General features: G+C 38.0%; 1 protein-coding gene across 3 annotated transcripts in view; it reads right to left on the minus strand.

Annotated features, from left to right (window-relative positions):
- Positions 1-2,727: 2,727 nt before the first annotated feature.
- TENM1 (teneurin transmembrane protein 1) overlaps positions 2,728-26,512 on the minus strand; it is an 801,721-nt gene continuing 777,936 nt past the window's right edge. For all 3 annotated transcript variants that reach the window (XM_078363019.1, XM_054251187.2, XM_054251185.2), the window contains 5 exons: positions 18,530-18,826; positions 11,702-12,089; positions 9,663-10,883; positions 8,658-8,800; positions 2,728-7,301 (listed from right to left, as the gene is read on the minus strand). In XM_078363019.1, coding sequence (XP_078219145.1) covers positions 6,543-7,301; positions 8,658-8,800; positions 9,663-10,883; positions 11,702-12,089; positions 18,530-18,826 — 2,808 coding nt within the window. In that variant the 3' untranslated portion in view covers positions 2,728-6,542. The remainder of the gene's footprint in view (positions 7,302-8,657; positions 8,801-9,662; positions 10,884-11,701; positions 12,090-18,529; positions 18,827-26,512) is intronic.

The following is a 26,512-nucleotide window of genomic DNA, read 5'->3' on the forward strand; positions in this document are numbered from 1 at the left end:
ATTTGCCCTTGAGCATTTCAAGGTTATAGGATGCCTGGTCTTCCTGTTAGGATGCTATAAATTCAACTTTGACACCTATGTTTTCTCTTGCAGTAAATGCAATACAGTTATTTTGCAGTTTACAACCATTGGGGAAGTTAAACTACCCAGTTTGGACATTTTCATAATTGGGGGTCACTGGCTAAATGTGTAGTAAAAGGCTGAATTCTTATCATTAGGTCATTTAGTTCTTAAATGATTTTTTGAATGTAGGAAGATGTAATAAGCCTGACCAACTGTCTGGATAGAGTCTGTTAACATATATGGAATTGAGATATATATACATCTTGGTTGCACACATACACACAGAAACAGAACTGTTTTCTCACAAGATGATAAAAGGTGATACTACGTATCCCATTCAGTATTGGACAGAGAGAGTAAAAGCAGGAATGCATGAGACCTTTTTTTTTCCTTTTTTTAAAGTCACCTGGTGGGCCATTTTATTTTATTAAAATTTATTTAATAAACGATTTAATAAATAATTTAATAAATTATTAAAATAAATTAAAAATTTTAAGTTCTGGGATACATGTGCGGAATGTGCAGATTTGTTACATAGGTATGTATGTGCTGTGGTGGTTTGCTGGACCTATCAACCTGTCATTTTAAGCCCCGCATACATTAGGTATTTGTCCTAATACTCTCCCTCCCCTTTCCCCTCACCTGCCCCACTACAGGTCCTGGTGTGTGATGTTCCCCTCCGTCTCCATGTAGTCTCATTGTTCAACTCCTACTGTTTTTCATCTTTGTCACTGATTATTCATGTGACCTTAGGTAAGTCAGTCTGTTACTGTTATAGCATTTGCCGAGTAGGAATTATTAAGTTGTACTAACCTCACAAGATTATTAAGGTACAAGAATTTACGTGTATATATATATGTGTGTGTGTGTGTAATTATATATATGTATAAATTTAAGGTAGTAATATTACTGGATGTTTAAATAACGTTTATTGACATTCACAGATTTTTAAAAGGGAGGGTGAATAGGGAAGGGATATGCAAAAATCTCCCATTTCCTTTAATAATTCTCTCTCTATAGGAGCTCCTGCCCTTTAAAAAAATACCCTGCGTGTGAGGTGGGATGCATATTTTGAAGAAAAATTCCAGATGATTGATACTAACAATCCCCTACCCCCATTGTTTTTTACTGATGGGTCGTGTTGAGATGATCAAGGTTATCTTCTACTTCATGATTCTTTTAACTGTGTGTGTGTGTTGAGTGTGTGCATGTGTGTGCATACACATAAAAAAGGAGCAGGGCATTTTGAAGTGGTGTAAATTGCAGGATTTCCAGTAAGTTTCAGTAATGGGCTGTTTGGACTATATGTGCTCCACTAGTATCAAGATGAATTTTTGAAGATCTGTTGGCCAGATTTCCCAGTGTCACTTGTAAATGTCTTCTTGTGAAAAACAAGTGCCAAATGGCAATTGTAACTGCAGAGGATTTTTTTCAGTGTTTCATGATTGCCTCCCCTCCCTGACACCCTTTGCCACTGGCTGCCGCCCCAACATTCATGTTTTGCCAATGCATTTAGACACCCTGAACTCCTGTATGTCTCCCACCCTGTTTTTTTAAAATAATTTTTAATTTTCTTTCTACTGCTGAGAAAGGCACCAAAAGGAGAGTGAAGCCGTTTTAAAAGTCATAGCCTAGAGGCATTTAGAGTTGCAGCAGCTACTCGTCTTTGTTTATTAAATAGTTACTTGTGTCAGAGATCCTATTTGTATGAAAAATAAAAATGAAGAGATGTCTGCTTGGGATTAGTGACTTTTTGATTTCTGTACCTACATTTTCAAGATGATGTGGTTTTATTGTTCCCTGTTAGTGAGCCACTTTTCCTATCTCAGGTGACCAGACTGACTTAAGAATGCAGTTTGGCGCATGAATAAATGGGACACATTGTTCATTTGCAATTTTATTTTTTAAAAATGAAATATTCAAAGTACTTTTCTTTCAAATATCAACACATAATGTTTAACTTTAAATATTTACAGCATGTTGTTGTGATGCTCTTGTAGAAAAATGCATGCTTCTGGCCTGAAAGCCAGAGCAAAATGCAAAAGACCATTTAACTGCAGCCAGAGAACATGAACCTGTACAGTATCCAGTCACTTTTCAGCACAGGAGAGCAGGAATACAAAATTGGAACCTATTGTTTCCTAGCAACATGGCTCAGACCATTATAACACAATTTTCAATATGATTAGAACCTCTAACTGTTGTTATACAGAAACTGAAAACTTGGCATACACTGTAAACATCTTTACTTTTCATGAGAAAGTAAGCAGCTAAAAAGAATGTTTTTCTGACATAAAGGCTATACTTCTCTTTTTCGCCTTCTCTCTTACTGATGCTTTTGCCAGAAGAATAGTAAAGATTTAGACGTTGTCATGATTCATACACGTAAAATATTTTTCAAGGACACAATCTGATATACTAACATTTATTTAAGAGGTTAAAGTTCACCACTAAATCTAAGGAAAGATTTTTAACTGCCAAACACATTTCCTTTGACAAATAATGTAAGATGACAACTGCCAAGACAAAATCCACAGCAAGTTTAACTCTAAGTATTTTCAGTTACTGTTTAGGAAGTAATTTCTTCTTACAGACAGTAGTATATTTGGTCCTTAATAGCTTTCACATGAAGGACACACTGAAATAATACTCACTATTTATGGTTGAATTATTTTTTGTTGTTTGTTTTCTGTATTTTTAAATTTTGCTTTGCTTTTTTTTTATTTTTTATTTTTTTGCTTTTTTTTTTTTTTTTTTTTTGTTTTCTTTGCAGAAGAAAGAACCTTTATAGAAGGCTGTGGAAGAGCTGAAGTACTAGTCAGGTCAGCTATGTGTATGTGAATTTCTCCAAGAAAACAAGAATGTTGCATTCAATCTGTAGCCTTTTGTCTTTCCACAAGCTATAATACACTCCAATCTCCCCAAAATTTTCAATACTTGATTACTGTACTTTTGCTTCCATTACCACTGATCTCCATTACAATCACCCTTATATGAACACATCTTCATCAATGCAAAAACTTCACCCTGACTCTCTTAGGTGATATTATAGTGGGGCCTGGTCTAGTTATAAAAGTATATTTAAAGGAAGAAAGAAAAAAGAAAAAGTCAAAATAACATGATGGAATGCTTGAAACTGTGTCAACAGTGATGAAAAAGTCTTATGAAAATTATAACTTATTTTCATACCTCCCTACATAGGTAGCATGTGAATTCCAAATTATACATTGTCAAGTTTTCATACATTTGGCTATGTTGTATATATTATATATATGTAGTCTATATGTTATAGATCTTCTAGATAAATTGACAGTAAAGGACATACTTATTTCATACATTATTTTGTTGGGTTAAAAAAATAAAACATATTTATATGGTAAGTGTTTTGTTGAAAGTTAGTATGAATTGAGATTTATTTCCCTTTCCTTCAGGAGTCCTGCTTCTAATCAATAACGATTAGAATGACAACTAAAAATAAACATATTTAAATGTGTTAAACTTTGAACTTTTCAGTTCATTTGAATCTCTAGACTTAGTGCAAGAGCGAAAACAAAACAAAACAGAAAAGCACAAACAAAATGGGTTTAACTAGGAAAAAAAGAAACAACCATGGAGTATTCCCTGCCTCCAGCCCAGAATGTTCTTCATTGGAGAGTCCAACTACTGTGCTCTCACTTTAACTTACTCGAATGGTGTGTGGCTGTGCTGTGTCAGCCACCTGTCTGCTGGGTATGAGAAATTCGTATGTTTCTCTAAAAAGTGCTTTCACGTTCATCAGAATGCAAATGAATTGTTCTTTCATTAAACTTCAGAACTACAAGTCAATGAAGGCATTCTTTCTATTCAGCTGAATAGGAAGCGTTATATTCAACACTTCCATGTTCTTATTAAGAAATGCCAAAATGTTTCTCTTTGATTTACTACTCATCAGTGCTAACCTTTTGTGTTTTTTTTTCTTTCCTCCCTCAAACTTTAGGAGTTGTAAAAAGAATAGTAATAGTTCAAGGCAGTATTAAAACCACAGCTGTAAGTAATAAAAAGTGCATTTCCTGAATATAATACAAATGTAACTTTAAGAAACTAAAGGCACAAACCAACTAAATATGTATTACAAACCAGAAATGCACAGTTCAAGGTAATCACTATTAAGTAAAAGCTTCAAATATTTTTTCTAATGGATATTTAAAGCAGTTTGAAAATGATACATCATCAGTGAATTGCAAAAAAGTATAATCGCTTAAAATATAAGCAAAATAGACTCTAATATTGACATTTTGGATTTGTGATAAAATACATAATAACATTTATGAATGCACTCTCTATATACAGTTCACAAATTATTTTTCCATTAATTTAAAAGAACATCAGAGGTTCTAGGAACTTAAGGTCCATTTTTAGGTTGGTGTGGAGGTATTCAAATTTTCAACAAGTTTGTTAGTAATTTTAGAATTCCATTCTGAATAAATACTGTACCATGAACACAGGCCTGATTCAGGAAAAACCCAATAATATGATTCTAGTGTGGATTAGCAATATCTTAAGTTGATGTGTTTCCAATGATAAAGAGAGATTAGTTCATCATGAATTCTCTCAGAATATATGTGTAAGTGGTATTCTAACCCGAAGGTTATGAAAATGAAACGTTTGAATACACCCTTCCCTACTGTTTGCCAGGGTCATTTCCTTACCCTCGTTTCCCTTTGTGTAGTAGGAGGCAGACTCTTTAAAAACCTTAACGTGAGCTTAGATTCTGACTTTGCATATTTTCAAAGAAACTGTCATCGCAAAGCAAGTCAATGAGCCCACACTGCATTTAGGTAGCAGCTGGAAAGAATCCAAACTAACATTCCATCATAAATTTGCCTTCAGACATAGCAAATGTTCAGACTCGATGATGAAAGTGCAGAAGCTGGCTCAGGGGAATTTTCTACCAGCCACATTGTGCTGCCATGTATTTTCATTTGTGGTAACTTACAATTACACAGCATTTTGCAAACTGTCTCTTTGTCACTGGGCACAAATCTTCCAGCTCACCAAGGGGCTTCTTTCACTGCAGTATTCCTAGAGATTGAGAAACTGCAGCCGATATTAACTCTAATCCTGACCTTTCTCCAAATTTTAAATGATTGCAGAACAAATAACCCATCCTGGAAAATAGTTATTTTCCTAGGCAGTAGAGATGATTATATAAAAATAAATGGCTAAGGATAGAGAACGAAAATAACTAACCATATAAATTATTTTAGTAAAAACAAGTCTGCCTCTCTATAATTAGTTGAAATGTTTTTGGTTGGAAAGGATTCACTTGATTCGATTTCCTGAATATGGCTGGGAGATGTTCAATACAGAATAGCACATTTGAAAGATAAATCTAAGTGGGCTGAAACAATGTGGCAGCAACTGCTGTGATGTTTGGTTTGGTCTTCCCTTTGGTACTTTCACTGAAGTAGTAGGTCTATTTTTTTAAGGTTTTGGCTCTTATGAATTTCTGCAGTAGTAGTTAATGTATGTATCAGCATTCCAGGCGTGTATGCCTGCTAAAGCCTCTTTTTGTTTTTGTACCAGAATCATACTTTTAAGTAAATTACCTTTCATGTGCACAAAACCATTGAGTTAGTGTACAGATACTGAATCACTAATGTGAAACTATGACCAAAACACATCCTATATATAAATTCCTACCCAGGTTAATAAAAGCTACGTTTACATGATACTGATACAGCTGGACAACTTAGCAAAAAATTGAGTCAAAACAGGTTGTGTGAGAGAGGTCACGTTGGCCAGCTGCTTTGGTATCATGTACACATGAGCAAATAGTGGCTATTCAGTCTGGTTACCACACCCACAGGGAAGCATGGTAGACAGAACCCAGCCACCACACGCCAAAACACAGCACAACAATATGGCATTTACTTTAACAAGCAAGGAGGAATAATCAGGGAGGAAGGGCAATTGGGTCCTGACTCTAGGAGATGGTGGCCGAAGACATTTTACACCTGTTTTTAAGTTTCCTATAACAGATCTGGAAAATGTGAAAGGGCTGGCAGTTTTTTGAAATGCAAGGTTCAGATACTATTGCACCACCTTTTCAAATAGCCCGCAAATCCTGCCAACAGTTAAGGATGAAACTGCTTGTCACAATAGAGATAGAGAACCTTGGGTTCTTTCTGGTATTGGAACGTATGCATGGCTCGGCAAATTGAAAGTGGTGCTTTCTAAAAACTGTTTTTAGCTGTTTGAGTTCTACTTGTGTTATTTTGAATACTGCCACACAAGAACTAAAAATCTCTGTCATTTCTTAAAGAGTTTAAACAAACAATATTAAAATACCATCTTCCGTCACATTGAAAGGCAGTTGGATATGTTTTTCCTCCATATTTACATATACAGAGTTCTGATCTAGAAAACCAATACAATAAACCATTTTATGTTTTAAAAACAGGCAGTCTTTGGTGACGCAAAGGCAGAGATTTTTTTTGTTACCTCCTGCCTATTTCGCTCTGTCTCATAAAGTGAATATTGTTGGCACTGTCAGAAAGTTCTAAATACTGCTCAACAGACAAAACAAAATACCCATCGTAACCTTGTACCCGCCCGGTGCTCAAAAGCTGCTGCTTTTCCCCCTCTGTCCATGCCCTAATCCCCTCTTCCCCTTCTTGCAGCCTTCTTTGTTCCTTAGTCCAGGCCTGGGCCACGGCACGCTGTCTAGCAATCTCCAACACGTGATTCTTTTCCTCTTCGACAGTTGTCCCATACCGGATGTTGAAGCACAGTGCTCCGTGCTGGAGCTGAATATCTGCAAACCGTCTAGTCCTTCCATTCAACACAGAAGTCATCTGGGACACAGTCACATTGACGCCATTCTCCAGAATCCGCCTCCCCCCAGTGTTACCGATGAGCACCAGGTCTTCCTCCAGAGACCCAAGCTTAATGAAGTAGTGAGTGTCCCTCCCCTCTATGGTAAAATGTAGGTTTTCCAGGTAATGGGCATTATTAAGAATGGCAGCAAGCCGCCTGCTATCTTCATTGGCTACTCCTATAATATCAGCTGTTACTATGCCATCCTTAATGGCAAATTTTATACCTTTTCCAAAAACAGAAGGGACAGCAGCAAACCTTGGTTGCTTCCCTCCTTCAAGGCACCGTCCATCATTGTATCGGGGAGTCATAGGAAGTTGGTCCAAGGAAATGAAATTCCTGAGCTGTTTCTGGAGTTCACACTGAATGCCCAGGATAGTCTAGGAAAGAGAGGCACAGAGCAGATGCAGCATGGGGTTAGACATCTGTCAGATACTTGGTGATTGTGAAAAGGACAGGCTTGCAAGGTTGCTTCCTTCTCTCTTTAATTTGTCAGTGAGTGATTTAAAATAAGCCAGATTTGGAATCTCTTCATCAGAGATTTGGAAAAGACTAATAGGCGACTACCTAGTATTCTTATATCTCAGTGGAGTTAAGCGTAAGGAAATATATTCACACTTGAAATCACAGAATTGCAGAGCTAGAAGGCACTTTAAGTGGGTCCAGATCCTCCAAAACACAGATATTTTATTTTCACTGATTTCACTCACACTGACTAGATGTTATTACTACATGTAGAGTAATGCTTAGGCACAGTGAGGCCCAAAGAAATGCATAAGGCATAGTTCCTGCTTTAAAGAGCTTAAGACCTTATAATTAACTATGGCAAATCAGCCAGAAATTGACAGATCTTTTTACATGGACTTAAAAAAAACTTTTTATTTTGGCAATTTTCAAACATACTGAGAAATAAAGAGAAAAGACTAATGAACCTCCAAGTATCCATTACAAAGCTTCAGCAATTTTTCAACATGTTGCTAATTTTTTTAGAAGGACTTTTAATTACAAAAAGCATTTACATCTTTATAAAAATGGATGAATTTATAGGACCTATCTAGGACTTCCTGTCCCTTAGAATTTTTTGGACTTAAATTTCAAGACCTCACTTCCAAATTTCAGTGTTATTCTATTAAGCCCATTTTGTTTTTGCAAACACAGATATTCACATTTCTTTCAGTTGAAAGAAAAAGCTTCTTATTTTCATTCGCACCTCATGCTTCTGATGAAATCATCTGCTAAATCTTAAATGTTTTCATGTTCCTATTTTTTCCCAAAACTTTACCCTTGTAATATTATTTTTGCTTCATTGTGCTTATATATGTTTTCTTTATCAGAGTAATTTTATTCTGTTGTTCCCATGCTCTTAAGACTTCATCCCTAAATTATCCTACAATTGGAAATCTGATGTTTTCATGTCGGTTACTGAACAATTTTCTCTAGGTAGAATCCATAACTGCTCTTGGTAGCCCATTTCAGAATTTTAAAAGTTCAGTTCCTCTTTCCTATTGCAGCAGTCATCAAATAACCTGTTCATCTTTTTTCCCCCCCCAAAGATCAATTCTCTGATCTTTTTCTCATGGAACTTTTTTTCCCACCTTCTCATCAATTGTGCACATTTTAGTGAATATTCAAAAAGACTAAAAAATTAGTAAGCAAATACAAGTAAATATAATTTCTAGGTATTGAATGCTCTTCTGTTGTTTCACCTAAATAGAGGAGATAAAACTTTTACTTACCTTTCCAGGATCCCACTCTTGAGTTTTTGTCTGAAGCCGTAGAAGCTCATAAGTTAATTCTAAATTTTCTAATTCAGGTTTGGGAAATCCAGGTAGTACATTGTGTAACTGGAAACCAAAGAGCTCCAACCAACTTCTGATGTCTGTGAGACACAATATTAAAAACAATGAAAAATCCCATACTTTACAACCTTTCTTGAAAACTTGAAAGATACCTCTCCTGCCTTCAAACTGTTCAGGCAATAGGAAGTTAGGAATAAAACTCCTATTTATTTATTCATTTATTTATTTTTGAGACATAGTCTCACTGTGTTACCCAGGCTGGAGTGCAGTGGTGCAATCTTGGCTCACTGCAACCTCTATCTCCTGGGTTCAAGTGATTCTCCTGCCTCAGCCTCCTGAGTAGCTGAGATTATAGGCGCGTGCCAATTTTTGTATATTTAGTAGAGACGGGATTTCACCATGTTGGCCAGGCTGGTCTCCAACTCCTGGCCTTAAGTGATCTGCCTGCCTCAGCCTCCCAAAGCTGGGATTACAGGTGTGAGCCACTGTACCTGGCCTAAAACTCCCCTTTATATGACCCACTCTAAAACACATGGTCCTCTCTCTGTAGGGAAAAGTTTTGACTTGTGGATAATCCTGGATATAAGCTCAGCTTACTACATTGAAGTTCCTAATGTGCTAAGGCCACAGGGAGCATCATATTGGATTTATATTATGAAACAGAATCCTGAATTTTTCTTTTATGAGATTATTCATGTAAGCTTTTAAGAGTAAAATACAGAAACAGATATCTAAACAAATGTACTAGGATGTAAAAGCATTACATTTTATGTTAACATGCACATTTTGCTCACTCTAGAAAACTAAGGAAGACAGCAAATGCGGAATAACTTGTGGGCTGTCAGGGAGAGGAAGCATATTTACAAAGGCATTGAGATTTTGTGATAAAATCAACAGCACTGAGTTACTTGTTTAGCTTAAAGTTTTACATAGTTTAAGTACCTGTGGTATACTTTGCAACGTCTTGAATTTTGCCAACTGGGTAGTTATTTTCAAAGGAGTAGAGGTTGAATGGTTTAGGAAGGAGGTTCAACTGTTTCCATATGTGATGATTAGGTGTTGTCCATCTGCCGGCGACAACATCATAATCCCTTTGCCTCAGGTGCACTAATTTAGTAAGGAAATCATAGAGTCCTCCATGAAAGCCAATAATGACCTGAAAGTCAGGGTAAGTGTCATGATAGATATCGCCATAAGGTGTGTATAGCATCTCCTTTATGACCTGGCCTCGGCTGCTGAACACAGCTAGTGGGGTACCTGTATTATCACAGGCTACGTAATATTCTTCGCCACTGCTTAACTCCATGGCGATAAGGTGACCTTGGAGATCATAATACAGAGATGTAATCTCTGAGCTTGTGTGGTTGTACAAATGAGTAACTCTTATGGGGTTGGCAAGGTCTGCATAAAAGAACTGAAGGTGCTGCCCTAGGCTGGACTTACTCGCAACGCGTCGCCCAAGCCCATCATAGTAATACTGCACAGTCCAGCCAGAAGCCTTATTGTAGGCTTTCTGCAGCAGGCCATTAGAATTATATTCAAAAACATCATTTCCTCTCTGCCTGAGAAAGCCATCTTCGTCCATTTTATACTGAATTTCTCCTAATCTGGTAATGCGGTCTCGGAGGTCATATCGGAGAGGAGTAAGACGAGCGCTATTCCCATGGCTTAAGAGGTTGATGTTTCCATTCAGGTCATAACTATAACGCCACTGGGTTTTGTCATTTACAGAAACAGTCTGCAGTTGTCCATCAGCGTCGTATTCATAGAAGTACCTTGTTATATTGGCATCTACTCCTACCCTTATGTCACAGATTACCATGCGGCCCACATTATCATATTGAATAGTCATCCAGTAGGCAATTGCCTTTAGGATTTCATATTGGACTTCAATGACTTGTCCATTGGCACTGAAGATTTTGGTGTGTTTCATTACTGTAGTAGTTATGACTTGATTTAAATCATAATTAATTACACTGAACTTTCCAAACTGCTCTGTTCTGCCAGAGACATCAACATATCGGTACAGATCTATAGGCAAAGGGGTTTCATTGATTACAGCTTGCATGCTGGTGACACGGAAATTGTTGTAGCTGTAGTCAAAACGTGCATTCACAAGGCCTTCTTCACTGAATCTGAAAATCTGGCGTCCAATAAGAGGTCCTGTAGGAACCAAAACAAAACAATAAGAAGCTAGGTGATCAATGTGGAAGAATCAGAAAGGTCTAGTGTTTCTTTATTTAGTACTGGTGCATTTATATTCATAATAAAATATGAGAGATTGATCTCTGATACAAAATGCCTGGGCATATTATGGATATATATTCTCATAGTGGTAATCTTCGAATATAAAAAAATTAGAATCCTGTATATAGAAAATTTTAATTATAGTGACTACAGAAGTAATAACACGTCCAGTAGCCTAGGGTGATGAAGTTGATATTATGAACATGTTTTCTTGCTATAATCACGGACAAAAATGCTTTCATTTCATTTAACCTTTGCTACAAAGTCAGAGGGTCAGGTTTTGACAAAGTCCAGCATTAAAGTCATTGGATTTGGGCATTCTATAAACCCAAAGGGTGAAATACATTAGAAAGTTCTGACTTGTGAAGATATTTTGTCATCAACTGTGGCTTATAAAGTTTACACAGGGCTTGAGCTAGTTTCAGTGTGACTTATATCTTGCAGTTTCATCTTTGAGAAGATTTGGTGCTGAGCAGGAATGGGTATACAGTTACACTAGGCACTTAGATTTCAAGTTACTTGAGAGCTGAAAGAAAGAAATGTGCTACATGTTTTTAAGAAATCAGCTTTCATCAACTATAACATGCTTTACATTTTCAATATCAGAGTATTTGATAAGTAAAGCGAAAGTTGAGTTGAAAGTGTGTAGATTAATGCTTCTCTCTCACACTGTGGTCAGCAAAAATGTCGTAAGAAAATAGTGATGTACACATCACCACTCTTTCACAACAAACCTGTTTGCCTGTATCTGATTGTGCAGATGAATCCGTCATGCATCAGGTGTATTGTCTTAATCACTCCAGAAGACTCTTCATATGTCAATGTGACCTGAGTGGTATCATAGAGAATCTCAGAAAGCCTTGCTTGCTTGGTGTACTTGTATAAGACTCTGCGCCCTGTCCCCAGATGCAGGGTCTGTAGCAATCGGCCATCTCGACTATAGTCTTGGATAAAAGAAGTGCTACTGTCTGGTGGGGTATAGATGTTCCGGTAGTAGCCCACTGAAAGCATGGTTTGTAAACTGTGACGCACCATGCTAGGCATGGTGACTGAGAGCAGACAATCTGGTTGGTCATACTCAAAGATGTAACGCCGCTGGCTATGTAAGAGAAGCATCACAGACTGAAACGAGACAAAGGCAGAAGAGCATATTATGTACAACTAAAGTTGAGGTGATTAAAGAAAATACACATTCATCCGTTCAACACAAATTAAGCACTTACTGTGTGCCAGACACTGTGGCAAACCCTAGTGGATACGGTCGTGCACAATAGTGGTAGTCTGTCTTCATGAAACTCACAGTTTTAATGGAGGAAAAAGACAAGTGACCAAGAAATTACAATACAGTGTGAAATGTGCTATGGCAGGGGAGGTACAGAGAGCTTCTGGAAGGCAATGGAAGACCAGCTAACTCAGACTTGAGAGACCAGAGAAGGCTTCTTGGATAAAGTGGCGTCTGAGTTGAGACATAAAGAATGCTGGCTGGGTGTGGTGGTTCACGCCTGTAATCCCAGAACTTTGGGAGGCCAAGGCAGGTGGATCACAAGGTCAGGAGTTTGAGATCAGCCTGACCAATATGGTGAAACCATGTCTCTACTAAAAATACAAAAATTAGCCAGGCATGGTGGCACATGCCTGTAGCCCCAGGTACTCAGGAGGCTGAGGCAGGAGAACCGCTTGAACCTGGGAGGTGGAGGTTGCAGTGAGCTGAGATTTTGCCACTGCACTCCAGCCTGGGCAACAGAGCAAGACTCGTCTCAAAAAAAAAAAAAAATGCCTGGGGATTGTGCAGGTGAAGTCAGGGAGCCTGGGGCAGGCACAGGGAAAGAGTATTCTTGGCAGCGAGCACAGCCTTGTGAGGGTCTGGATATGAAAAAGAACATGACTATTTTCAGAGAATGAGGGAAATTTTGTGTGGCTAGAGCTTGAGTATGTTGGGGGTGGTGGGAATGTCAGGAGATGACGTCAGCTACATAGGCTGAGTCCAGATCATGCTAGGCTTTCTAAGCTATACTAAGGAGTTTGGATTTAAGCATGTTGGCAACAGGGAGCCATTGAAAGGTTTCTATTTTATTTCATTTTTTAGAGCCAGAGTCTTACTGTGTTGCCCAGGCTGGATGGAGTGCAGTGGTGTAGTCATAGCTCACTGTAGCCTCGAAATCCCGAGCTCAAGCTATCCTCCTGACGACCAGTGTGTGCCACTGCATCTGGTACCCCTGAAGGCTTTTAAGCAAGTTAAGGGATGGTTGCAAGAGGGCACTTGCAAGCTGGGAGAAACTGTCAAATTGGTATTTTAGAAAGGTTATTGTTGCTTCAATGTGCATTTGTTTTAGAGGAAGGTAAATGGATAGCAGGGCATTTCACAAATTAATTTATAGTTACCATAAGGTATTGATTGACTTCATGTAGTAGACGTATTCCTAAAAATTGTGCATTAAATATTATTATGGTATTATTATTGTTTTGCAATTGATGTTTTAACTTCACATTTCAATTCATGTTTTAATATTAGGGAAACATGTCGTTAAAATTGAATAATTCTCTGGTTATGCAACCCCTCTCCCCCAAACTGATCGGTGTTTCAGAAATAGTTGTTTGTTGAAGTATAATGCTTAGTAGGTAATAGATGTTTCACAAATATTGATTGTCTTATTTTAATTCTAAATATAGACATAAAAGGAGCACTGCTTTAGGGAGGACTCTAATTGACTGACATGTACATCTCAGCTTTTAATAAAAATTACTCACTCCTGGAAATTCTGATATGACTCCCTAGGGGAGCTTTATCCCTCCCCTCTTGAAAATTGCCTTTTCAAGCAAAGGGATTTAGTTGAGGGTTATTTATTGAAGTTTGTGTTATGAAAACAATAGGTATATTTTCATTTTCTAAGCACAAATTATATAAATATGAATGTGAGTTACATAAAAGTATGTAATATACATTATATCTTCTGAATATGACATTACATTCTAATATTGAATGTGCTTTCTGAAACTACATATCCTCCCTATGCTTCTGAGAATTATCGATTTTCAATTGCCTCTCAGTACCATGAAGTCAAAGTCAGTGGTTATTTGCTTGTTTGTTCATTCTTTCTTTTCCAGCAACATGATGCCTGGAAAGCCAGAGGTGAGTGCAGAAATCCTGTCAACTCATCACTTGTGGGCAGCCTGCAGCTTGCCACAGCCTACAGTTCCACCGTTGTGCCTTCTGAAAACCTCCTGAACAAAAGGAAGGAGACTTGGAAATCCTGAATGGGCTTGGAGAACTGCCTCCCTGGATCAAGGCAGAATTCAATAGAATCAGCAAGAAATTTTCCTATGAATGGGGCAGCAGGTGGCAGGGGCCAGAGGTGGAAAGGCTTTATACAGGAATTGTGGAAAAGCTTTTGCATTATCTCTGTGCTGAAAGTCACATTTCTCAGTTCCTTTCCACTCTCTTCTGTCAACGTGCCATGAGCAAATGACATCTGTCACCTGTGACATGGACCAGGGACAATCACCATATGGCCTCCACACATTATCTAGTACCAGTCTGCCTGAGCCATGACTTTTCCAGTCACTGTACCACTCTTTCCAAGTATTTATGGTATGTCATTATTTATTTTTTATTTTTGAGACGGAGTGTCGCTCAGCTGCCAGGCTGCAGTGCAGTGGCGCAATCTTGGCTCACTGCAACCTCTGCCTTCTGGGTTCAGGCAATTCTCCTGCCTCAGCCTCCCAAGTAGCTGGGACTATGGGCACATGCCACTATGTCCAGCTGTTTTTTGTATTATTAGTAGAGACAGGGTTTTACCATGTTGGCCAGGATGGTCTCGATCTCTTGACCTTGTGATCCACTTGCCTTGGCCTCCCGAAATGCTGGGATTACAGGCGTGAGCCACCGCGCTTGGCCTATGGCACGTCATTATTATTCTCTCCTCTACTCTCATCCTGCAGCCTGCAGTAAACCACTGCCTGAACCTTGTTCCTAGGTGGTGCTGATGCTGAGCTGTCTCAAAAGCTCTTGTTCTGTTTTAAAGCTTCCTGCCAATGGCAAGAATGTGCATGCTGTGATTAGAAATCAAATGAATGTAACTGTTATTTTGCCAAAATACCATTTAGCTCATTTGGCTGCTTTTTCACTTTGGGTGGCCATTATTATCAGTTTGTTCAAAAACAATGCTTATCAATCTATGCAATGTCCACAGTGCTGCTATAGGATAAAAGGCCATTTCTTATTAGTCCAAATAACAGAGTGGGAGACTTTTATTCTTTTAATTGATTGTGAGAGTCTAAAAGAGATAATTGTAAAAACAACAACAGCAACAGCAATCACGGCTGTATGCTTATTTGAACGAGGCTAGAAATGAGAGCAGAAATTTGAAAAGTTAAAGCATTTGAATGACCACCAGATGGCAATGTGGGGCCACCTGGAAGCTGAAGCCAAAGTCGTCATTCCTGTCCCTCTAGGCAGCCTCTGAAAAAGCCCCAAAGAGGCAATTGCTGTAAATGTATAAGGCTAAAGTATCTTATTAAATGATTATGAAATATATTTAAATGCATTTTAAAAATGAAGTTCATAAGAATTATTTTAGGAAACTGAAAGATTTACATTTACTGTAATACAAAATTTTGGCCCACAAGTCTTCAAAATATAATTAACTCAGAGAAGTCTCATAAATCAAGACAGAGAATTAATGACCACATAGAGAAAATTTAAGAAACAATAATTGATTTTTTTAATAGGGAAGAGATCATTAAGCAACCACAGCCATTACCCAAATAATTATTTTCCTCCTAATGGCTACAAACCGTTGTGCATGAAAATGATATGCATAACTTTCACTTACTCTAGAGGAAGTCAAACTATTTTTACAGCATTTCTGCATGTTAAGGTGACAAATCTGCCACTGCTTTTTAATACATCGTGACATAGGTATGGCAAGCAAATTCACAGGGTTAGTATTTCGGAGTATAAAAAGAGAAATCCATTTTCAAGTTTGAGAATTCTTAGTTTAAAATATACTACAAGAACCAGCGTCTTTGTGCCCGCTCTGCCCCTGTCGTAGTGAAAGAATGTGTCACAAAGGCCATATTAAAGAGAGGACTGGAAAGAACACAAGGAGATAGAAAACCTCAGGTCAATGAAAAAGTTACATATTACATGGGATTTTGGTAAATTCAATGTTCTTTCACTTTTCCCCCTTTGAAATTGAATCACAATTTCAAAGATGCTTTAATTTCCTTCCTTCCTTCTTTCCTTCCTTCCTTTTTTTCCCTCCCTTCCTTTCTTCTTCTCTTTCCTGTTTTGATTTACCTACAAGTAGCAGTTAGTGCTAGCTAGCATCTCTACTTGGGTGCTTTATATTATTTCCTTAAATTATTGTATCTAGTGAATTAGTTATGATCACTGATAATAATAATGTTAATGAAATCAATATTATGATAAATGATATTTGGAAAGTAAAGAACCATTCCATAATTATGTGTTTGTAGGTTCTGAGTTTTGTATTACAGGATTGCTTAAATCAGTAGCTACCCTTTTAATTAGAGAACAAATTAAATATAAAATCAAGAAAGGAACCAAAGTGAGCTCAAAGGTACAAATAAGCTGGTATGTCTCACTGGTCAGGAAGTCACCGGGACTTGTCTTGTTACCTTATTCTGGGTGAGAAAGGTTTTATTTCTCTCCACTGCAGACACTGGCCATCTCACCAAGGTTTTTGTTTGTTTGCTTAACAATTATTGCCAACTACATTTCTGTAGCAAGAAGAACTTGTGAAGTTTGCTTCACGTGATTCTTTGCTTAAGTAAATTTGATGGAATAATCAGTGAATTCAGAAAAGAGAAACAATAAAATCTCCTCATTGGTGTCAGAGAAGAGGCTAAATAAGTGCACACAGGGATGAAACTTAAGTTTTCAAAAGGCTCTTATGTTATTGTGCAGATAGCCTAAAGGAAAGTCTTATGAAACCTAGATGTGACTGTCTATAGGCAATTAGTTCAGTTGGTTGGACTCTGGTGCTAATGAGGCTGGACTGATGAGTGCAAACCCATGCATGCTTCCAAGGAGTGCTAACCACTTAACTAGCCACATGAGGACCTGTGGAAAGGCTGGTGCAAACCTGTCTTCTTTTCTGGAAAACTAACTGAGCCAATATTCTGTTAATGATCAGTAGTATCTTTTTTTTTTCATATGAAGGTCATCAGTATACACCTTAATACTTTGCCTATGCACATATACCACCAAATATTTGGATTCACTTAATGTTATAACAGGCTCGGCACTCTGTAGACACTAGTCATAGGATTTTGCCAATTCTGATTTTTGAATGTTCTGAATTTTGAATTTTGAATAATTTTGATTATCAAAATTCAAAAGATGAAAGACCTGCTCTATAAGATTCAGATTTTGCTAGTGTGGAAGATGGATTATAGATCTGATAAATATTTTTAGCAGAAAGGGACACGAGGTGAATTGAGCAAAGGACTCCTTCCTTTTGCCCTGACTCCCAAGTGAACTCTGCTTTATCTTCAGGCATTTCCAACTTGGTAAATTCTCCAGCAACAAACTCTGAGAACTAGTAACATAGTTGTATAATGACATTTAACCATTGTCACACTATTTTTATTTAACTTTGGGGAGGGTGTATCAGAAAAGTTTGGCATTATTTGGTACCAACAGGAAAATTTGCCATGTGAACTATGAGCTCCTATGACTTTTCTAAGAACGTCTAGAAGCTACCTTGTACTGATTACTCTTGAATCCTCAAGGGAAGGCATTTTTCAATTTTTGTGGAAATTAATTTGGGACTGATAAATTCCTAAATTTGTTGAAAGAATAGATTTGGGAAACAAGAGGCACTATCTTAGGAGATTAGGCATTGAGATAGAGATCAATAACTCTTATTGTCCTCTGGTATCAATCGGGCCAGAAACTATTTTGCTCTGTAGGGACTGATGTTTGACAAATGGTTCCTGTAGTGGGATTAAAATCTTTTTCTGTTATCCCAAGACATAGGCCACAAGCTACTATTATGAATGCTATTGTAGACTCACTATACACAAAAGAGTATTACCAATGACACCCCACTACCACCATTCCCGCAGCCTGATTACTTTTGGAAATTAGTTTTCAAATGTATACAACTAAAATTTCACTGACTATCCTAACAAAATTGGAATTGCTTATCCTCTGGGTAAAAGGCCCTTTCCCAGAGCTGAGTACATTAACACAATTTTATAATTTTCTAGCTATTTTTCCCTCAGTATGAGCTTTCATAATAATAAAGATACCTTTTCAAAAGCATGAACAAAGATGTTCAAATGAGGAGAAAGCTAAGCCATTATTCTGACTTTAGTCTGAAAGAGTACTTGGCAGAGTGTGGGACTGGGGAAAGTTTGCAGCTGAAAAACAGTTCATCCTTATAACTTCAACATCTTTTTGTCATTTCTACAGAACAGAACAGCCAAAACACAGACTTCTCTCCTGCAGGTCCTCACCAAGATGGACAATTAGGGCCATTTTCCATAGTCTCATTCAGAAACTTGAAACTTGTCTTTTTCCCCTATGTACTTACTTTTTCTAAGTAGGTATAGCTCCAAATTTTCCCATCAGCCCAAGTTCTTGAAATAATTTTTCCACTCTGGTCATATTCCATTTTTTCATTCCACGTCCCTCTTTGAATAAATGTCACCAATCCCGAAGGTGAATATGTGATGTTCACTTCATTATATCTGCTTACGGGAGACCACAGAATGGGTCGCCCAGTCTGGTCATAAAGAATTCGAAGGGTGAATTTTCGATGATCATCATAGATCTTTCCTGTGCGGGTTATATGATCAAAATCTATGGAGAGTAGGTTTCTGTTGTGGGCCTATGAGAAAGAGATAGAAAATACATTTTAAGCACAGCCTTGTTCCCCTCATTAGAGCAGTCACAATCATGAATCCTTTCCTGATTATCCAACGATAGAATTTTGCCTCTGAAGCCTGATACCTTCACATTCCACAGATGTCACCTGTCTTTATTCCTCTACCACATTGTATACTCCTAGAGAGCAGGGTTATGTCTTAATTCCTGGGACAGTACCTGGCATACTCTGGACCGTCAATATGTGATTGTTGATTATTTCCCCCTAGCTCAAGCCTTAAGTGTAGTGTCACAGTTTTCAGTAATTTTGTGATCTTATTTTATGTTAGTCAGTTGCCTACTAAGGAGTGGGGCTTCCTTCATCCTTTTCGCCAGATAAGTGACTGCAACATAAAATGGTGAATTATTTGTGTGATTAGAAATCAGAAAAAAGGGGCCGGGCATGGTGGCTCATGCCTGTAATCCCGTCACTTTTGGAGGCTGAGGCAGGCAGATCACCTGAGGTCAGGAGTTCAAGACCAGCCTGACCAACATGGCGAAACTCTGTCTCTACTAAAAATTCTAAAATAAGCCAGGCACGGTGGTGGGTGCCTGTAATCCCAACTACTTGGGAGGCTGAGGCAGGAGAATTGCTTGAACTCGCAAGGTGGAGGTTGCAGTGAGCTGAGATCTCGTCATTGTGCTCCATCCTGGGCGACAGAGTGAGATTCCATCTCAAAAAAAAAAAAAAAATACAGTGAGCCCCCTCTAACTTATTCAGATTTCCTTTTGTGGTTTCCTTGTTCACCTGGGCTTGAAGTTTTATATGATTTCACACCTATTATAGGGGAACTCAGGTTGCGTTGCCCTCTAGTTATGGAATCTCACTTAGCAATACTTCCGCGGAGGCCTGTTGGTAAATGAACTAAGTGTTGGTAGGTCCCCCAGCATTTGCAAGGCTAGAACCACTAACTGTGTTTAAAGCATAGAGTTAAGTTTGGATTCCAAGTTAAGAAACAGTACTTTGGCATGGTTCTGGTTCTAGACTTCTACTGTATGCTAGCATTTTCTCTGTGCACCTCAAAACCTTGTTGTCCTAGAGTGATCCTGATTCAAGGGATCTTGCATTGGATTCAAGTACTCAAATGTGCCTGACCGATGAAATTCATTTGGGTTCACACAAGATAACCAAATAACTAAATGACTTAGTTAAAAAAAAAAGTTTAAAAGAATCAGCAGTTGGACAATTGACCTGATTTTTTTCCTCTTTTCAGCTGGTAGTGTCAGTGTTTGCCAGATCTACTGGTAACTTCTGCTATGGGTAGTTGATTACAACACAATCGCTTAGAAAATGCAATCCTCAATTGTTTTTTGTGTGTGTTTCAAGAAAAAAAGGTGCGGTTCCTGATTTTAGTCATTAAGACATTCAGTCCCTGCTGGCTAATGCACTGAAGAAGGCCCTGTGGAAGAGGGGAGCTTTGAAGAAGGGGTAGGTGGAAAGTGCAGGGAAGGAATTTTAAAATTTATTTTATTTTAGCTTAGCTCAGTTTAGTTAAGTTTTAGTTTTAGTGAATTTTGTGTTTTGCTGTGTTAAAACTTTTTATTTTGAAATAGTCTGACTCATAAGAAGTTGCAAAAATGGTAGAGCTGCTGTGTACCTGTCACCCAGCTTTTAGGGGACAGACTTCTGATTTGGGTGAAGAGAGTCCTAGTGTATCTGGCAGCAACAAAAATAAGAATGAAAAAGGAGACAGGTTGAAGAGTCTAAATAGCAGTGAACCGGAGTTAGAGACATTTAAACTAGCTGCTTGTCTGCGTACCAGTCATTTCTTCTATCTGGGCCTTAGTTTCCTTATCTGTGAAACAAGACTGATGTTACCACTTTACACTACAAATTTGTGCTAAGAATTAAATGAGATTACATATGCAGGTACATGGTAAACTGTGAAACAAAATTAGTAATTGTTATTTTTTATAACAAAATAATTACTTTTCTCATTTTATTTAGGCTTGTGAATAGGATCACATTTCAGATTCCGAGGTGATTGTAGCTTAGTGTACTAGATTTATATCTGTAAGAGTTGTCAACATGATCCCGAATGAAATGTTAAACATCTTGTTAGTGAAGGGAAGGAATGAAACTCACATTCGGGTTTGACTACATTAATCGTAGTCAGATTAAACTGATTCACTAGCTACTCAAGTAAACTTTATATTAATTTTAACTTTTGTGGTCAAGGATCTATTTAAATATCTGAAAGCTATGCAATATATCCCAAGAAAAGTGCATATAAAGTGTATGTCTATTGACATTTTTGATATATTCTTCCTTTGAACCTTCCTGAAAAACCCAAACATAAAACCTTTTCGGGTCTCAGGGATCCAAGTTCAAAATCCTGGTTCAGAAAGAGTTTTGATCTTAGTGGTCTGGATGACTGCAAAGCTAATGTTCTCATACCAGACCCTGGTCTTCCCCTTGTTCAGAATCTTGTGCTCTTTGCTTTAAGAAGTAACCTTTCCCCCACATCCCTGATTATAAAAGTGATGACTTTTTTATGGCAGGAAAATTAGAAATATAGAAATGTATAAAGAATATAATTACCTGTAATCCCACCATCTAATGAGGTTAACACTTCACTGTATTTCATTCCATTTATCTTACTTTTTTGGCACAATCTCTGTGCATACATTTAAAACATACAACTAGAATTATATTTAAAGTGTTGTGTCCTTTTTCAGCTAACGTTTTATCTTTAGCATTCCTTGTGTTATTAGATATTCTTAAAATGTAGCTTTTAATGGTTGCATACTGTTTTACTACATGATAAACATTTATTTATCTCTTCTCCCAATTAGAAATCAGAAAGTAGAGTCTTTGTTTTTAATTTTTCTTTCATATCTCATGTTTTGATGAACATTTTTATAAATAGGCATTTCCATGATACAGAAACCTATGAGTGAAATTACTAGGTCAAATGAGACATATTAAAAGACCCCTGATGCAACTTGAGAGATTACTTTAGTGCACAGAGGTTGTACAAATTCCTACTCCCATTAGCCAGTAGTAGGACAGTCCATCTCATTCCATCCCTACTAGCTGTGGCTTAAATTTGCATTTATTTGATTACTAGTGAGGTTGAACACTTTTTACCATCTATTGGCCCCGTGTGTATCTTCTAGGAATTGTCTGCTCATGACATTTGCCCATTTTTCTATTGGGGTGTGACACTTTGCTTTCTAAACCTCTTTTGGTTTCAGTTTCTTCATTGGTCAGCTGGGACTAATGATATTTGCCCTTAATTTTGAACTTCTGCAAAAGAAAGAGGACCTATCAAATGTTCCATGCTATGAATTGTATCCAGAAGACTAGTGACTAGATAATTAAATTATCTGTGGGCAAGCGCTGTTTGTCTCAGGGTTAGGTTTAATTCAGGGAGTACAACCACAAATTGGGACTCTTGACTCTTTATACCATCTGCGGCCAATGCATGCAGTGTTGTCTTGCATAAATATATAGCCACCTGTTGTTGTGTTGTTATATGCACCTAAAAGGTGATAAGAGAAGCACATATTTCCTGTCTTTTGATACACTGAGTTTGGAAGCCTATAGGAAACCAGGTGTTCTTTCTTGAACTACCCTTCCTGTGGTTTTACAGCCACGTATCTCCAACTGTAATACTGTTCATTTACAATAGCTGTAAAATATCCATGTACTCCCAGAGACGGTTGTAACTGTTGCAATTTATGCTATAATGATAGTTAAAGAGCCAAAGTAAGAAGTGATTTCCAGTTCAACTAAATTTGTGATTTTATTTTTCTGATAGATTAAGTTTACTACTCACAAACACATTTCTTAATAAAGTCATTATAGCTACACAAGCAAGGATCACTGTTTAAAATCCACCACAAAGCAAGCAGAGGACAACTCTGCTTAATGTTCTTTCTCTGCCTGTCAAGACGTCTACCGCTGTGCTTCTCTGATTCTGCGTAAGGCACTCTGATATTCCAATGCTACTGAAACACAGTTTCAAAGTCGGGTTTGGAAGTTAATGTAAAATTCAGCTAAGAGCTGAAAAAGAATGAAGGAACTGAAGACTCCACAGGTTCCTCCCTGCGTCTCCTGGGGAAACCATGTGTGAGAAGCCTGGCAAAGAGAATGTTTTTCCAGCTGCACTCTCCCAAACTCCTTTTTGTTGTTGTTGCTTTTTTTTTTGAGACAGGGTTTTGCTCTTGTCGCCCAGGTGGAATGCAATGGTGTGATCTTGGCTTACTGCAACCTTTGCCTCCCGGGTTCAAGCAATTCTCCGGCCTCAGCCCCTGTCCCACACTGAGTGGTTGAGATTACAAGCACCTGCCACTATGCCCAGGTAATTTTTTTTTGTATTTTTAGTAGAGACAGGGTTTCACCATGATGGCCAGGCTGGTCTTGAGCTCCTGACCTCAGGTGATCCACCCACCTCGCCCTCCCAAAGTTCTGGGATTACAGGCGTGAGCCACTGTGTCTGGCCTTCAGCCTCCTTCTTGAGTGCTCATGTGCCACCAGCCTCTATGATAGGAATCAGAACTAGGCTGAACACTGCTGACTGCTGGGGTCATGGGCAAGGTTGAGAAAGCTCCGCATTCATGCGAGTGCTTGCTTTCCTGAAAGATGATAGTCCTTGATCTAAGTGTGGACCATCAATCTTTATTTCCACTCCTTCAGTATTCAGTCTACACGAATCCTTTCCTTGAACAGAGAAGGGGTGGAGCGGAAGAAGAAAAAGGATTGAAATCTGGGAATAGCTCCAAGTTAAAAAGGATCCCTTTGGACAGCTGTGCATTGAACAAAATCTTTGAGTTTGGTAACTGACAAGCTGTATGGTGTGGTGAGAAAACTGTGCTTGGTAATATGTTTTAAATAAGGGAAGATGGATCTATGCTGTAATGCATCCTTTGGTTTCCCTTATGGTTTTTTTCAGCTGTACTAGGAAATGGGCTTGATTATTGTGCAAACTAGGACCAGAGAGGAAAGAGGGAAGAGTGTGCTCTGGAGAGCCATGAATAGTGTTGCTGGCAGAAATGTGAAAAGAGGGTATATGGGGAAAAGCAAAGCCCTTTCCTGCTCTTTCTGAGAACTCTGCATTCTAATTGTTCAAGAGAAAATCCCTTCAACCCTTCCAATTTGAAGCTCATTCAGTTAGAAGAATAACGTTGTAGTAGGTTGATCTAAAGGCAATTGGTGATATTTAACTGTTCTTGGCCTAAACAAAGGGCAATTTGCTATGGTTCAACAGATCACACACTCTCACACCCACACCTGTGAATGTGCTGAACTCTGAGCTATGATCACTGCACTAGATTTTCTCCCATCCTCAAGGAGGAGAAGGCTGAATTCTCAAGGACACTATCTAGCATTTTAACTCACAAGACAACTGTGTTAGTTGTTTAATTTTTGCTGAAGAAGTTGGAAGGTGAATAAGTGATATGGGCCAAATAGCCACGTCAGAGTTTGGAAGATCCCACATTTAATTTTTATGAAGCTGTGAGAATGGATAGAAAAGTCACAGTTGATCTTAAGAAGTACCACACGCTACTTTACTCTCACTAGTTTTAAGGTAATTAGTATTTGATTTTTAAGAAATCAACCATTACATTAATTCCATAGATTTGATTTTTTATTGGTATCTCTTGGTAGACAATCAAAAGCTTACTTACGCCTACTTCTACTTCACAGAGTTGCCTACCAATGAACAGGGCATATATTCAGTATTAGAATCAGCCTCTAATATTTCATCTGGAATTTCCATTCTTTCTTTCTTTTTGAAAGGTGACTTTACTTTTTTAAAAAGATGGAAAAAATGTATAATTTCTCTAGACATTTTATTCTTTAAAAATTATTCCATATTTAATAAGAATCATTGTATGACATTTATGCAGGATTTTCAATTATTTGTTTACATAGTGATAGATTTCTAGAAAAGTTTACATGACATCATAATAACCTTTGACACAAAACTGCATGAGTTAGAAGGAACCCTTCTTCTGTTCACTCTTACCCAACTACCCAGTGTAACTTACACTCGCATACAACTAGTTGTTTCTAATTGTTTTGAAGAATTTGATTCAATAATGTTTTTACTCACAAGACACTCCCTTTACCTTGCCAGCATATAGAACCTTATTACCAGAAGGGATCTTAAGAAATGGACTTTTGAGTCAGACTGCCTGAGATTGAATCCTGTAATCGCTGCTTACTAGCTGTGTGACCTCTCTGTGCCTCAGTTTCTTTACCTCTAAAATGGAAATGACAATGATAAATCCATCCGATAAGGTGTTCTGAATGGTAAATGAGCTAATATGCGGCAGTATACAGGGTGAGACTTCAAGGAATGCTAATTGTTCTTGTTATGGTTAATACTATGACTAATAATAGAGATTGCACAATCCATGTCCTTCCTTTTATAGATGGGAAAAGTGCAAAATTATGGGTATACCAGTTCTTCTTCAGAATCATGCTCATTTTTCTCACCTAACTTTATGTATATTATTTAACTTGGTCAATTTTTGCCCTATGCTAATTTGCCCTTGCTTAAATATTTTGCTGTTGATCTGTGTAACCATACAACAGATATTTAAAATTTTTTATGCCAAATCATTAATGCTTATATATAGGTGAGATGGTGTATGAAATAATTCGTTCTTTCTAGTTATCTTAGTGAGGTTGATCCAAGATGAACAAAAATAGGCCAGGCACAGTGACTCATGTTTGAAGTCCCAGCACATTGGGAGGCTGAGGTGGGTGGATGGCTTGAGTCCAGGAGTTCAAGACCAGCCTGGGCAACATGGCAAAACCTCATCTTTAAAAAAAAAAAAAACCTGAAAATTAGCTGAGCATAGTGGCGTGTGCCTGTAGTCCCAGCTACTCAGGAGGCTGTGGTGGGAGATTCACTTGAGCCCAGGAGTTAGAGGCTGCAGTGAGCCAGGATCATGCCACTGCACTCCAGTCTGGGAGATAAAAACAAAAAACACAATCAAATATAGCAGGTTCTATGATTTGGAAGCCCAAAGAATTCCTTGACCCCAAAAATCTATACTGCCCAGTAGCCTTGATATGCGAAATCTCCTGTCTCCAGGGGACACCTTAGGGGGAAAGCACTGTTACTTGACTGAAAACTGCAGATATATTTTTAAATAGATTAATCTGATTAATCTATCTCTAGTCAGGCTCCCTATCTAAAATTTCACAAAGTAAATACTTCCACCAAACCTGAGGAGAAGGAAGTTAAAATAGTGTGAAGTGAATGAGACTCCAACTCTGAGCACCCTGTAGCCGAGGACCAAGGCAGTTCTGAGAATGGAGGGAGAGGTCAGAGCCCTCTTGGCTCCCTCCCCCGTTCCCTATCATTTGTTAGCCTGAGACCCTGTGTTCAACTGAGCTTGTTTCTCCTTCTCAGCTCACATCTGAACATTCACATGTTTAATTTAAAAACCAACCTACCGTATTCTCAATTATCTTTGAGTAGAGGAAAAAATAAATTGTGAGAGTTTTAGATAAGTCTTTGCTTCATTTCACTTGTAAACACATTACAATCCTACTTGATTTTATAATTTTGGTCATAAAGTGCTAAGCTTCCTCCATTGTTTTTCTTTTAACAAAGGAGGCTGCAGTTCAGGGATTTTGCTATAACCTTACAACTCAGTCTACAAAATTTTACAAATAGCTCTGGGATCC

Source organism: Callithrix jacchus, chromosome X (genome assembly GCF_049354715.1).
Source record: "Callithrix jacchus isolate 240 chromosome X, calJac240_pri, whole genome shotgun sequence".
Lineage (NCBI taxonomy): Eukaryota > Metazoa > Chordata > Mammalia > Primates > Cebidae > Callithrix > Callithrix jacchus.